Genomic DNA, 14,551 nt, shown 5'->3' with positions numbered 1-14,551 from the left:
ACCGGGCTGGCTTTAAACTCATAGAAGTTCTCCTGTCTCTGCCTCCCACGTGCTAGGATTAAAGGCCTATGCCACCATTCCTGGCTTTGTTTGTTTTTTTCCTAATGTTTTAGAGTAATTTGTTTGCCTTCTGAGTGCCAACAGTTGACTTTTTATGAAACCCTTCAGACTTCTTGTCTCTTAAATAATGTATTAAAATTCCTGCTTTCCTTTTTTTGCAGACATTTCATACCAACCCTATTGTAAATGTTCTGAATTTCAGTGTATCAAAAATCTCCTCAGAACTTGGAGGAGGTTTACTTCCATCACCTCAGATAACTTCTCAGCTCCCCGTGACAAAAGTGGGCATTTGTTGTTTGTTTTTGAGGGGCTATTTCTTGGTTGTTGTTTTAGTTTTTGTTTTGTTGAGACAGGATCTCACTACATAGCCTTGGCTATCCTGGAACTCAAAGAAATCCATCCACCTTCATCTGATTCATTAGTCCTAGGATTAAAGGTGCACTACCACACACAATGAAAGTGTTTTTTTAAATTGGTAGTGTAACTCTTTCTTGTCACCTTACAGATATTTCACACTTTGCCAAAATATAGTCCTTTTATTATATGCAGTGAAGGTATTTCCATTCAAACTGTTTGATTTTAATGCCTACAATTTTGATTAATTGATTTGGCAAAAAAGAACACTTCTATTAAAATTTTTTTCTTTCTACTGTTTTGTTTTTTAATAAAAATGGGAAAAATGTATGTCAAAATGACATATTAGTACCTCCTCATTTCAGCAGATAGAAAAGTGTGTGCTTAAATGTTATCTTACGGTTTTACTAACTTCTTTCAAGAAAAACCCATGGAATGATTTGTTTCTCTTTCTTTTCATTATGTTTTTCTTTTAGGTAATAATCTGGAAGCTAGATTTCTCTAGAATTAAACCAGAATTAGACTATGTGAAGTTCAGAGTATATAATCTACTGTCTGCTTTATATTCCTTTGTTGTTCTGCAATTAAAGACATGTACCACTACTACCCAGCCTCTATGGCTAACTAGTGTAATTGCTGGGGTTTAAGGTGTGTGCTACCACTGCCTGGCCTGTATGGCTTGTAATATGCTTTATATTATAATAAACAAAAAAACTGTTTAATATTCTTAAAGACATATGCTGGAGCATTGTCTGTCTTTATTTGTACAAGTATATTAATGATACCTATAACTTCTAGCAAATGTGTGATTATTGAACCAGCCTTTTCCAAACTCAAAACAGTTTTCCATTGAAAACCTGAATAGGTATCAATGGTGATGTACATATTTTAGTTTTCCAAATTCTATAAAATGGAACACATCCATTTGCCAGATCTCATTCCTTTGAGTCCCCTTTGGGTTATTTTCTGAAGGTAATGGTGTTTCATTGTATAAAGGATAAGTAGGACAATTTCTTATAATTTCCTTGGCTTGTTGTCATGTGATGGAAAAGTCTTTTTATAAACCTTTGCTATTGACATGATGTTTTTTGTGAAATTCTGAGACCTTCAACACATTTCCAATCAATAATTGATGGATTTCTGTATTACCTTGTGTTAGAGGACCTGGCCGACCCATATGGGATTTATGTGTGTTATGTTTATGGGATGATTACTATTTCTGATTGTATCTTGTATTTGAGTGAATAATAATGCCAATTCTGTGACATCTGGTATAAAATCAGTTGTTTCAATATGCAAAACCTTACTCTTTCTGCATATTGAGAATCAGTACCTTACATTGAGAGGTTCTCTAAAATTCCTTAGTACCATGAGAATAGCATACAATTCTGACTCTTGGACAGAATCATAATAGCTTTGATCCACTTTACTTAAATATTCTGATTTGTAACCTCCTTTCCTGACTTAATTTGCATCAGTATAGATTGTAGGGGCTCAAGTTATTGGTGTGTCCTGTAAAATTCAAGGAAGGACCCAGCTAGTTCTCTTGATAAGTTGAATTCTCTTGCTTTTGGGTTAGTTGTTGCTAATCTCTCCCAAAATATTACTGCATGCTCTTTGCCAGGGTTTACTTTCTTCCCATAGTTTGACAATTTTACCATTATTAAAAGGTACTATTACTGCTGAGTCTAGTCCTGCTAATTGATGAAGTCTAAATTTTCCTTTTAGAATTAACTCCGAGACCTTTTTCACTTAAGTGTTTAGTGTTTTACTCAGTTTATGTGGTAAAAAGATCTATTCTAAGGCAATATGTTCCCTCTGCATTAAAATTCCTGTAGGGGAATGTTGGAGGGTAATATGACCAGAATGCCATTAAGATGTGTTTCCACTTGATCAACATCTGCCTTCTGTAATTTCTCTTCAATCAAAGCCAATTCTCTCTCAGCTTCAGCTGATAAATTCCTGGGCCTATTTAAGTCCTTGTCACCATCTAAGGTTTAAGCAATGGCCTTTAACAACAGAGAAACTGCTGTTTTAAATACAGGTTTGTCTGTCAGCCATTTTAAAGGTAGGGCTGTTGGTGCCTCTAAAATATCGGCAGCTGTTGTGCCCTGTTTTTGTTCATTTTGAATGTTTGGTGACTATTCTTTATAAAACCTTCTAATATTTTTTCCAGAAACATATGTTAATTTATGGTGTGTTTCTAAGATTGGGAGAATATTAAACTGAGTATTCTATTGCTGAAACAAATCATGTCCCCACAAACTCATTGCTATGTTAACCACATATGGTTTTAATATTCCTCTCTGTCTTTCTGGACCTATACATCTGAGCTGTCTCACATTTTACTTTACTGGAGATAAAATTCCAGTCCCTAAAAACTGAACATTTACAATTGAATTTACAACTGAAGAGGCCAGTTTGTATGCCCAGATTCTGAAGAAATTATTTTTACATCCACACCTGTGCCTACCAGACCTTCAATGACAACATCGCTTATTCGTATTTTTAATGTTGGTCTTTGTTCATTTATAGTTTACCAAAATACTCTTACGGTTTTCCTGAATTTTTTGTTCTCTCTTCTATAGGTGTTCTATTATTCAGAGTAGTATGCTTTCTTACAGTAGTCATTGGGTTCTTTCATTGCTCTGGGATGGAGTTTCCTCTAAGATGGTAGGAAACAACTGAAACATATTTGGCATAGAGGCTTGCAAGAGGCCCATCACATAGTTTCCCGATGGCAAAGGATTACCATGAATATTCCTCATTAACCTGCATTCATTTGACCAATGCCTACTTTTGCCACACCTTCCACATAATCCAGAAGAGAGGGGTGTTCTGACTGTATTATTCTTAGAAAAAACATTGTTTCTAGAAACACCCTGCGTACAATCCCTTTTAAGGTGACCTTGTTTGCCACAATTATAACATTGGACATTTTTATTTTTTCTCAAACCTCTGGAAATTACCTCTCCTATCCATGCATCATCATGGTCATGAGATTCAATATTAATTGTATCTCGAATCCAATCCTCCATAGGTGCTGACCTTGCCTTTGACAGCCTCATTTTCCTTTTGCATAGAGAATTGACATTTAAAAAGGGATTTAATTATTATTTGTCTAGCTTCTGAATTTGGTATCATATTATTTACTACCGAAGTCAGTCTTTGTAAGAAATCTGTAAAGGCTTCCCTTGGGCCCTGTATAACTTTAGTAAGTGACTCAGTTTTCTTTTCTATTTATTTTGCCAATTCTGTCCCAAGCATTCAGAGCTGTTGCACAGTATAAATCCAGGATGTGATCATCATATTCAGCCTGCCTTTCTATAACAGCATAATCTCCGTTAGGAGATTATGTTAGGAGAGTTCCCTATCTTTAGTTTTACTTTGCTGTTCAATAATCTTATCCTCTTCTCTGAAACAGGTACTCCATCATAGTAGTGGACCAGACTCTAAAACACCATTCGTTAACCAATTCTATCCTGTCTTTAGGGATAATTCTATTACAAATTGACCATGATTTTAACATATGCTTCACAAAAGGTGAATGCATGCCATGTGAGACTATTGCTTCCCTGAATCCCCTTAAATCTAACATTGGCACAGGAGTCCACTCAGCCTTTAACAGAGCCTCTGCCATTTGACAATTCCTGTATGGTTACTGGATATATTAAGGTTGGTTGTCTGAAAACCTTAGGCTGTTCCTCTCTGTTCTTATAATGCTATACTGAAATTAGTTCTCCATTAAATTCCTCTGTCTAGATTTGAATATTTTTGTGATCTGTTTTATTAGATTTTTCTAAGGCCTATATCTTATCACTCAGATTAACCAACTTTTTTAGTGATAAAACAATTATTTTGATGCTGATAATGTTTACAATTGACACTACATAAATCTCATCTAAATTAGTTATCCTCTTATTTAACCTTTCTGTTTTCAAACTGTCCAGCATATTATCATATAGAGACATAAATCCCTCCATTGTAATGGTTTTTCCCAGATTTTAATGTGGAAAAAAAAAACTCTTTTAACTAATTCCTCCCTTTAAGAATTCCCAGTTGTCTTACCAAATCTGCTGCCAATGTTGATGAAGATGTGAGGCTTATTGCTGCTGCATAGAACAATAAATGTCTGATTGGATTTCAAGGCAGCTGCCTAGTTTGACAGCAGCCTGAGAAGGGGGTTTTGGAAGAGCCCACCAGAAGAAAAATAAAGAAAAGAAAAGAAAAATCTAACCAGTAGAGCAGTGAACCTGGCCACTTGTAGCTCTGGCCTATGCCGGTGTCTGTGAAGCCATAGGCAGATGGCTTTTTTGTGAATTTGTACTCCAGACGTTTGGTGCCAAATGTAGCACAATTAATAAAAACCCAGAGAAAGATATTGGGGTTCAACCTGAAGATCAAAAAAGCAAAGAAGCCACCCACTGGCTCTTACTCTACCTCAAACCGAAAATTGGCAGTTCTGCCTCCGTGAATCCTCAGATTGAGACTGAGACCTGTCTCCTCCCATTTTATATTTCTCTCTAGTGCTGGGATCAAAGGTGTGCACCACCACTGCCCATCCTATATGGCTAACTGGTGTGGCTGCTGGGATTAAGGGTGTGCCACCACTGCCTGGCCTATATGGCTGACTAGTGTGGCTGCTGGCATTAAAGGTGTGTGCCATTACTAATCTGTCTTAATTTCCATGTTGTTGTTGTTTGCTTGTTTGTTTTTGGTCTCACCTATGAAAAACATATTTATATGAGCAAGTTTGATTATAACAAGAATAAAAAGATAACACCCTATGCTTGGGAGGCCAAAGGCATGGTTTCTGTCATGAGAGACTTTGGTTAATTTTCCCCTTGAGCTAAGCCTCGCTCATCAGTAAAGCAGGAACTGTAATCATTTCCTTAAAAGACACAGGAGAGTGCCCTCCACCTAGTAGATTTTGAGTCCAGATTTCCTTAAAGGCTCCTGAAGAATGTGTAGCTAGCTAGTCCTGATCTCTCTGTTTTATGCCACCTTTCTCTTGATTATATTGCACTCATAATGAAGAAGGTACCTAATGGAACCTCCTAGAGAGGAAATAGTAATGACTCATTGCAGCACTGCCAGGAGAGCTTCCCATCCGAGAAACAGGAGTATTTGGTGTTAATAAGTTAAATTTCAGAAACTAATGAACTCTGCTAATTGAATTCATCTTTGTTAATTAATAGGGTTCTAGTAAATTGGTTGCTTTCTTGTGTAATGCTGTGCAGGAAGACCTAATGATTTCAAGTTCACTGGTCCCACTCCTCTCTTTCATAGGCAGAGCAATAGTGACCAAAGTAGCATCCACTGCTTCCTTTGTCTTGAAATGTTGTTATTAAATCCTTGAAATCATCAGTTTCAGAATGAATGTTGGAGTAGGGGTTGGGACAAAACACCATAGACTTAAAATTTACTTGACTAGTTTGCAATTGAAGAGTTTTCTTAAAGAGAAGCTTGGGAAATCAGTCTAGTAAGACTCATTGCAGTGGTTTTAGTATAGGGCATATTGTTTTTATTTGCCAGATTGTACCAAGAGTAACACACAGGAAGACTCTTTTTTTCTACTTGAGAGATGAAATGAAAACTCTTTCTTCAGAGATGATAGATATTAAAGGTAGGTTAATAGTGTAGTAATTCCCAAGTGGGGTGAAAGTGACGATTATCCAGAGGGTACCTCTTGTCTGGAGTAAGCTCAGATAAAGAGCATGTTTTTTAGGAACTGTCTTCTAGATATTTGACTGAGACCATACAGTGTGTTACATCCCCTAAGAGCCATTCCCTGAAGGACTAACACATTTTGCCTTCTTCTTTATCTCAGAGAGAATTTCCCAAATTTTTCACATTCCGAGCAAGAGATAAGGTAAGGATTATTTACTTCATTGCCCCTCTTTATTTCCCTTTCTCCCCCCCCCCCAGCCCCCGCCTCCTCCTTCTCCTGTCTGTCCTCCATTCCATCCTTTTCTCTTTCCCTCCCCTTTTTGTGGTATGAGTAGGCCATTGTTGCCATTCTTTTTTTCTAAAGCACACTTCCTTAAAATTTACTTTAAGAAATAATCAAATGTCTTGACCCAAAGAAGGCTGTAACTTCAAAAACATCCCTTTTCTTTAGAACAATTTTGATGTGTTATTAAGGAATGCTTTATTTAGTAAAGTTATTCTATTTTTTTTCCTTTTTACTAGGATTATTCTTTTTGGGTTTTCGAGACAGGGTTTCTCTGTAGCTTTGGAGCCTGTTCTGGAACTAACTCTGTAGACCAGGCTGGCCTCGAATTCACAGTGATTGGCCTGCCTTTCTCCTGAGTTCTGGGATTAAAGGTGTGTGCCAACACCACCCAGTTTAGTAGAATTATTCTTGTCACCTACAAGACAGTTGATTTATATTCAGCTCCTCTTGTCATCCATTTGTTATTTTTGGTTTTAAAGTATAAAATTTCATACAGAGTTGATTTCTCCCTCTTCCTAGCTTATATTTTAGGTGTCTTTTCCATTGACTTAATTGACATGCTTTCTAACAAAATAATTTATATTCAGCAATGTAGGAAATGTATTTATAAACTTTTTACATATAAGTGATGATGTAACTATTGGGATTTCCTCCAAAGCCAAAAACCATCTTAATATATGATGTTTATTTCTTACTACATGATAAGATATGAGTCTCACCATTAAGCATCATACTACTTAGGTGAGCCCATAACACTATCTTGTGAAGTAGATACTAATTAATGTGAAGCAATCTGCATAGTTGTTTTTTTTTTAATTTTTAACAGTATTAAATGCTTCAGAAGTTCTGAGGGAATTGAAGATTTTTGTTCATGTTGTTTTTATTTAATATTTTTTGGAATGACAGAATCTTACAGTGTAGCCCTGACTGGCCTGGAACTCTATATAGACCTGACCTAAAACTAAAAGAGATCTACTCGCCTATGTCTTTGGTTTTTTTTGTTTGGTGCTAGAGTACCTGTTATTATGTAAGCTATTCAGTAGTTCTGTATGTGTCTCATTAGTATATTACAACTTATGTTTCTATTTTTGAGCCCCTTCCACTCCTTATTATAGATAGAGTTTTACCCTGTAACCTAAGCAATCCTGTAACTCACTATGTAAACCTATAGCCTTGAATTATTTTGTATTTTATTTTAGTTATTTATTGTTGTGCTAGAGATTGAACCCACACGTTCGCACGTTAGGCAAGTACTCTACTTCTGATCCACAACCCCAAAATCCCCATGATAGCCTCAAACTTTGGATGATCCTCCTGCCTCAGCCTCACAGATGTCAGTTACTGGGTTCAATCTTTAAGAATCTGTTTTATCAACACAATCATAAAGTAATTTTGCAACTGCCTCATGTGAGCTGTTTTTCCCTCTGATTCTTGTGCTCAGTTTGAAGAGGACCGCATTTATCGTCACCTTGAGCCTGCTCTGGCTTTCCAATTAGAGCTGAACCGGATGAGAAATTTTGACCTCACTGCCATCCCATGTGCTAATCACAAGATGCACTTGTATCTTGGGGCAGCTAAGGTGGAAGTGGGCACAGAAGTAACTGACTACAGGTTCTTCGTCCGTGCAATCATCAGGCATTCTGATCTGGTCACAAAGGTGAGTCCTTTACTTTAATGGGAAGTTATCCATTAGGGAAAGGACAGAGAATTAGTCATGGCTCAAAATCAGAGTTTTACTATTTGAATCAAAGCTTTTGTCTTTGTAGTTCTCCAATATTCCAAATAATAAAGGCTCATTTTTCTTTAATTTGATTTTTCTTGATAATAAAAGCATGAGAGCACTTACTTGAAGAAAGAAAACAATGCTTAACAGACGAAAACCACAAAGACTTGGGTAATGGTAACGAATAAGGAGAAAGTTACAGTAACCGATACATAAACCTGTCTTCATGTGTGGGCTTCCTCATATGCTATATGCTAACTATTGCATCCCATTGCCATTGCCGTAAACTTCCTTTAGCTTTTCGTGCTAAACAGGTCTTTTTTCTAAAGTGTTCTGTTTGGCATATGTGAAACATAATCATATTGGGGTTTTAGCTCTGGTAATGCCTAGCATCTCTACTTCTTAGTGGAAATTATATTGTTAGAAGTTGGAGAAAGGGCTGGCAGCCTTTCTCTTAACCCTCGCCAGCCTTTGCCTCCTACAGTCAACGGACTTACAACCAAGATAAAGTTAAACAATGTATAAGCAGATAGATACCTTACTGTTTTCTCATATTGCTTCTTAAATTATTGCTTTGGGGGTAGAGGTGGGATGCATGTACACTTCCCCATTCAAGCACATGTGGAGGCCAGAAGTTGACATGAAGATATCTTCCTCTGTTACTAATCATTTAATTTTTATTACTATTTGTCTGTGTAAGCACATATGCACCTCTGTCATTCTCTACTTTGTTTTTTGTTTGAAAACAGTATATCTCATTGAACCTGGAACTTATAGTTTCAGCTAGACTGGCTGGTCAGTGAACCTTCTGATTCACCTGTCTCCATTCCCTACCTTCCCTTGGTGCTAGGGTTTCCGATGTAGGGCACTGTTCCAGCTTTTTCTTGAGCACTGGAAATCTAAACTTAAGTCTGTGTTTTCCCAGCAAACACTTTACCCATTGAACCATTTCCCCATCCCCTCTTTATTGCTTTTAAAGCACATTAATGGTGGTAATTTTCTTCTTATATAGGAAGCTTCTTTTGAGTATCTACAAAATGAAGGGGAGCGGCTGCTCCTGGAAGCCATGGATGAATTGGAAGTTGCTTTTAATAATACAAATGTCCGCACCGACTGTAACCACATCTTCCTCAACTTTGTGCCCACAGTCATCATGGACCCATCAAAGGTACATTTCTCACAGTTTCTCTGTCAGTCCCCACAAAGAGACTCATTTGTGTGTGACTCACTTGGATTTGGAAACAGATGTTCATGCCATCAGGTTGTTTTCTTAATTTTTTAAAGTCACAGGTTGAGTTTCATGGAGCAGTTCCAAAATTGTTTTACTTAGCCATTCAAAATAGTCCTCAAAATGGAAGGTGCTGTGTCACTTATTTGCTGTAATAATAGAACTTCTTCGTTAGAGCTGGAGAGATGGCTCAGAGGTTAAGAGCGCTGGATGCTTTTCCAGAGGACCTGAGTTCAGTTCCCAGCAACCACATGGTGGCTCACAACCATCTGTAATGAGATCTGGTGCCCTCTCTGGCCTAAATAAATAAATATATAAATAGTTTCTCCATTGATACTGGTTTTGTAATATTTGCCATGTGGTGTCCTATTTTATATGATATCCCAGGATTCCTTATCTGAACTGATTAACTTTGCTATTATTAGACATTTTGGCTAAATTATTGCCTTTATGCATTAAATACTACTTATGAGTGGTGTTGCTTAGGTGCAACACTGTCTGAAAATGTCTACTCTATTTCTCCACAGTGAGAGAATTTTATTGTAAGGAAGTTCACATAATATATCTGTTTTTGTCCCTGAGTCTGTTTTCTAAACTGTGTTCTGTACAATTTAAGGGAAGGAAAGAAGATGATTCTGTACTTAGCTTTTGTCTTAGTTGAAATAAAGGGCAAGTGCCTCTGTTCCTGATATTTCAGTCTTTCTCCTGGGTTGCTGTACATTTGGATAGGACTGTCAATCAATATCTGCCTTTCTCTACATCACTTGTAGACATGAACTTTTGCTTCTTTTTTAAAATGTACATGTCACATGTACACCAAACTAGCCTCAAACTTCCTGTGTAGCTAAGAATAATCTTGAGTTTCTGATCCTCCTCCCTCAACCTCCCAAGTGCTCATTTATACAGTGCTAGATTATATAGTACTGGGCAATGTAGTCCTTACATTGGGACTATCACTGCTGGGCTATAATGCAGTGTATCATACAGTGCTGGGGATCAAATCCAGGACTTTTTACATGCTACCCAATCACTCTGCCATCTGAACTGTATCCTTAGTTCTGATTTTACCCATTGAACTTAATGCCCAAGACCTGAGAAATTTTCCTACATTTTTCTTTTTTCTCTTCTAAACCCCAAGCTAATGATGGGATAAGTCTGTTTGTAAAGCTGTTCTTTGAGTCTCAGTTTGCATGATCTGACAGCAAAATTTCACTTCAGCACCAATAAAGCTAGAAGTCTTACACTTATAGGACACTGTATATTTTTAGTTGGCCTCTTCTCGATGAGTAATTTTATTTTAAAACATCAGCCTCTATGTACCCCCTACTCTGAGTACTCAGACTCTGCCTTGCTAGTCACAGATCACTGTTGTTTCCCATACACATAGATCGTTAGCTTTTATCCTCTCAAGAAAAGAATGCATAAACGTATCTTCATTAGCAAGCATAATGTAGTAGCAGGGAAGTTATCTACTTGAAACCTATTCTAGGGCTGGAGAGATGGCTCAGAGGTTAAAAGAACTGACTGCTGTTCCGAAGGTCCCGAGTTCAATTCCCAGCAACCACATGATAGCTCACATTATAATCTATAATGAGATCTGGTACCCAGAACACTATATACATAATAAATAAATTAAAAAAAAAAGAAACCTATTCTAAGTTAAAGTTCTGTGGTACAGAAACGAAATACATGCAGGCTGATACCTTCTACTGGAAAACCATGATTAGGACATGTAAGGTAATTTTAAGGTATTCTAAGTGCTGTGACAGCACTGTAGAAAGACACTTCAGAATGTTCTGGGTACTTGCAGCCCTATTGGGAACAGTTATTGCTTTAGCATGTTGGTAACAAAACCATTTATACATTTATTTACTTGGTTCTTCCCTTGTACCATGTGGGTTCCAAGGATCTTTAAGTTCTCAGGCTTGGTGACAAGTGCCTTCACCCACTAAGACATCTTGCCAACCTATAAAGTCACATCTAGGGATATCCAGTAAAAATAAGTTTTCTAGCTCTGAAAACCAGGAATACCAAGCTGTCTCAATACAAAGCTTCAGGGAAACAAGGGAATATCTCATCTCCTTAAATCTCAGTTGGACTTGGCAGTGACCAAAGTTGAGATCGCTGGTGTTTAGAGGGAACATTCTGGCACAGCCTACAAATTGCCTTTCTTTAATTTGTGCAATTTACTAAGAGACATACATTATCAAGTTTAATAAAAGTTTTGTAGGAAAAAGCTCATGGTGGTAATTGCTGTGTTGATTTAAGGTCCTGTAAGTGCAATGAAACATAGTTGCCATGCATAGAAATGCTACTTATTAGCTATTTAACCAGGGATTTTATTCTTATTTGGGGCTTTCTCTTAAATCCCCTGGCTTTTAATTTTAGATATTGCAGATCTTTGATATAGAGTATGAATATAATTGGGAAAGAGAAAGGAGTTGTACAGATTTGGGGGTTGTGAGTCAAAGAAAACCACTCAAATACTGAACCAGCATGAAATTGCCTCTAACTTGTTCGAAATAACAGTAGGTTGGGGGGTGTCCTAGTTTCTTTCTGCTGCTATGATAAACAAACAAACAAACAAAAGAAAACACCTACAACCAAAAGCAATGCAGGGAAGGAAAGGATTTATTTCAGCTTCTACTTCCAGATCACAGTTCATAATTGAAGAAGGTCAGTACAGGAACTAAAGGTAGGAACCTAGAGTAGACACCGTAGAGGAAGGCTGCTTATTGGCTTCCCTACTAGCTCATACTCAATTAGCTTTCTTTTTATACAGCTCAACCCACCTACCTAGGAATAGTGCTGCCTACAATGGCCTGGCCCTTCTTAATCTATCAAGACAGTCTAACCAAGGCAATCCTTCAATTGAGGTCCTTTTTTTCAGGTGACTCTGGATTGTGTCAGATTGACTATAAAAACTAAGAAGGACAGGTAGGATAAACCACATGAGATCTCTTTGTAAGTGTGGTACCTATCTCCATAAACTAGCATCTTTTTCCATTATTCCTTTGCAAAGATGTGCAAACTTAGAACAAGTTTTAGTTGCAAAGTATTTTGGTTTTACACTTGGTATTGTAACTGTGTCAGATTGAAGAATCTGTGCGGAGCATGGTAATGCGCTATGGAAGTCGGCTGTGGAAATTGCGCGTCCTCCAGGCAGAACTGAAAATCAACATTCGCCTGACAACAACTGGAAAAGCAATTCCCATCCGCCTCTTCCTGACAAATGAGTCTGGCTATTACTTGGACATCAGCCTGTATAAGGAAGTGACTGACTCCAGGACAGCACAGGTACAGTAGTCAAGCAGACTCCTCCAAGGTTTGATTTGATCCAACAAATAATGACCCCCAAACCCCATTGGTTTGCCCTTTACCTTTGAAAATGGCTTTGTGCCTCTTGATCACGCATGTTACAAAACCATAACCTTTTGTCAAATATTGACACGCTTTAACAGGCCAGGTGAACCAACTCCACAGATAATTAGGCAGTTCAGATGTTTATGGTTTCTAGGGGCACTTTTGCTAAGTAATCTAGACTTCCTGATCTGATTTGTTTTCCTGTTTCTAGTGCAGCCTTTCAGTGGCAGATGAGGAAAGGGGACCGTCTGGAATTTATCAACTTCTGTCTTTCAAAAGGGGAAATTTCACCATAGAATCATATCAGGAGCAGGACCAAGCAGTGTCTTCTTCATACTTGTACACTGCTTATTTCTTTCACTCATGCTCACTTTCTTTCACTGAGTTTAGAGTACTATATGCCTATCATGAGCAAAGTAACAAGCCATAACCCATTTTCCAGGAAAAAAATTTAGGAATGCAAAAATGAAAAATGAATGAGCATGTTTTTTCTATGATAATAGAGCATTCTGTTTTAATTCGCTTGCCACCTTAGTTTCTAAACATTTGGACCATTTTCTGTGGTATGCACACATCTTCAGAGGTAGTTAGTATGTTATTTTAGGGCTTCAGTGTATACTTGAAGAATGTACTCCTAATGAAGGGTGTACTTGTACCAGAATACAAGGGTTTTAGACTGTTCTATGCATTTGGTTCTGTGAAGCGATTATGTGGCTCTTGTTTTTATCTAGGAATGGAGGCAGGAAAAGACATTTTTGTCTCTGCTTTGGAGATGAATTTTTTAAAATTCTAGTTTAGGCCGTTTTCTTAGTGACCTTTCATTTTGTTTTTTGATTCTCAGTTAGATCACCAAAGAAATCTATTCTTTAAGAAGAAAGCAGTTAGAACAGCATGCACAGAGCACAGGAGTGAACAGGGAAAAGAGTGCTCAATAATTTTTGCTGCATGTGATGTTTTTCAGGACAACCTTAAGGACATTTTCAGTCAGGACTTTCCATGGTTAGGGATGCTTTTAATTAACTTCTACAATGGCTTGAAGGCAGGCCTATTCTTCTGTAAAATAAGAAGGCCACTTGAGATTTTAATGTTTTTGATAAATGTTTTTTTCTTCACAGGTTTCTTCTTCTTTTTTCCTATTTCTCTTTATTAGAAAGCTCTTAGATTTTCCTGATGTTGGATGGTGGTGACACAGGCGCATGAAAGGCACAGGTGCCTTCAGTATAGATTTAGTATTGTGTCTGGCACAAAATAAACACTTAATAGGCATCTGTAAGAGTGAATAGGCTGTCCTCGACCTGAAGGGGGCCAGCATATTGAAAAAGCCCTGGAGGTTGCCGAACCTTCCTGTGTCCTGGAAGCTAGGTTGAAAGCAGTGATAGAGGCAGAAACTGACCACAGCAGCCTCTAGCCAGTTCTCGTGCACCAGTGCGTACTTGGTACTTACTACTGAACTTCACTTCCTCTTTCTTTAGAAATTGATACAGTATGGAACAAATGTTTATCATTTGGTCATTTACTTATTTAATATTTACTATGTATAGTGTGTCAGAAACTATCGCTAAAAAGCAGTTCCTCGTTAATAAATGTATATTATAATGGGGAAAGATAGATGAGTAATTGATGCTTCCATGATATGATAAGAGACATCATAAAATAAACATTCAGGGCTCTAAGGGTGCCCACTCTATGAGAAGCCCTGCTGCAGCCTTCAATGGGAGGTATACATAAAACCTGTATATGTTTTCAAACTGGTAAAACATGACCTCTACCAACTTTTAATTACCATGTTTATCATAGGAGAAAATGGAGCTAACATAAATGGTCATTTGGGGCTTCAGTTAGGGTTCATTACTACCAAACTCTTGCC

General features: G+C 37.5%; 1 protein-coding gene across 5 annotated transcripts in view; it reads left to right on the top strand.

Moving 5' to 3' along the window:
• The window catches only part of Acaca (acetyl-CoA carboxylase alpha), a 208,039-nt gene that overhangs the window by 105,242 nt on the left and 88,246 nt on the right, over window positions 1-14,551 (top strand). For all 5 annotated transcript variants that reach the window (XM_038324765.2, XM_038324766.2, XM_038324764.2 and 2 more), the window contains 4 exons: window positions 6,245-6,286; window positions 7,812-8,027; window positions 9,106-9,261; window positions 12,415-12,618. In XM_038324765.2, the coding sequence (XP_038180693.1) occupies window positions 6,245-6,286; window positions 7,812-8,027; window positions 9,106-9,261; window positions 12,415-12,618 (618 nt within the window). The remainder of the gene's footprint in view (window positions 1-6,244; window positions 6,287-7,811; window positions 8,028-9,105; window positions 9,262-12,414; window positions 12,619-14,551) is intronic.

This window comes from Arvicola amphibius, chromosome 4 (genome assembly GCF_903992535.2).
Source record: "Arvicola amphibius chromosome 4, mArvAmp1.2, whole genome shotgun sequence".
Classification (NCBI taxonomy): Eukaryota; Metazoa; Chordata; class Mammalia; order Rodentia; family Cricetidae; genus Arvicola; species Arvicola amphibius.
This window is presented reverse-complemented; position numbering and strand designations above follow the sequence as displayed.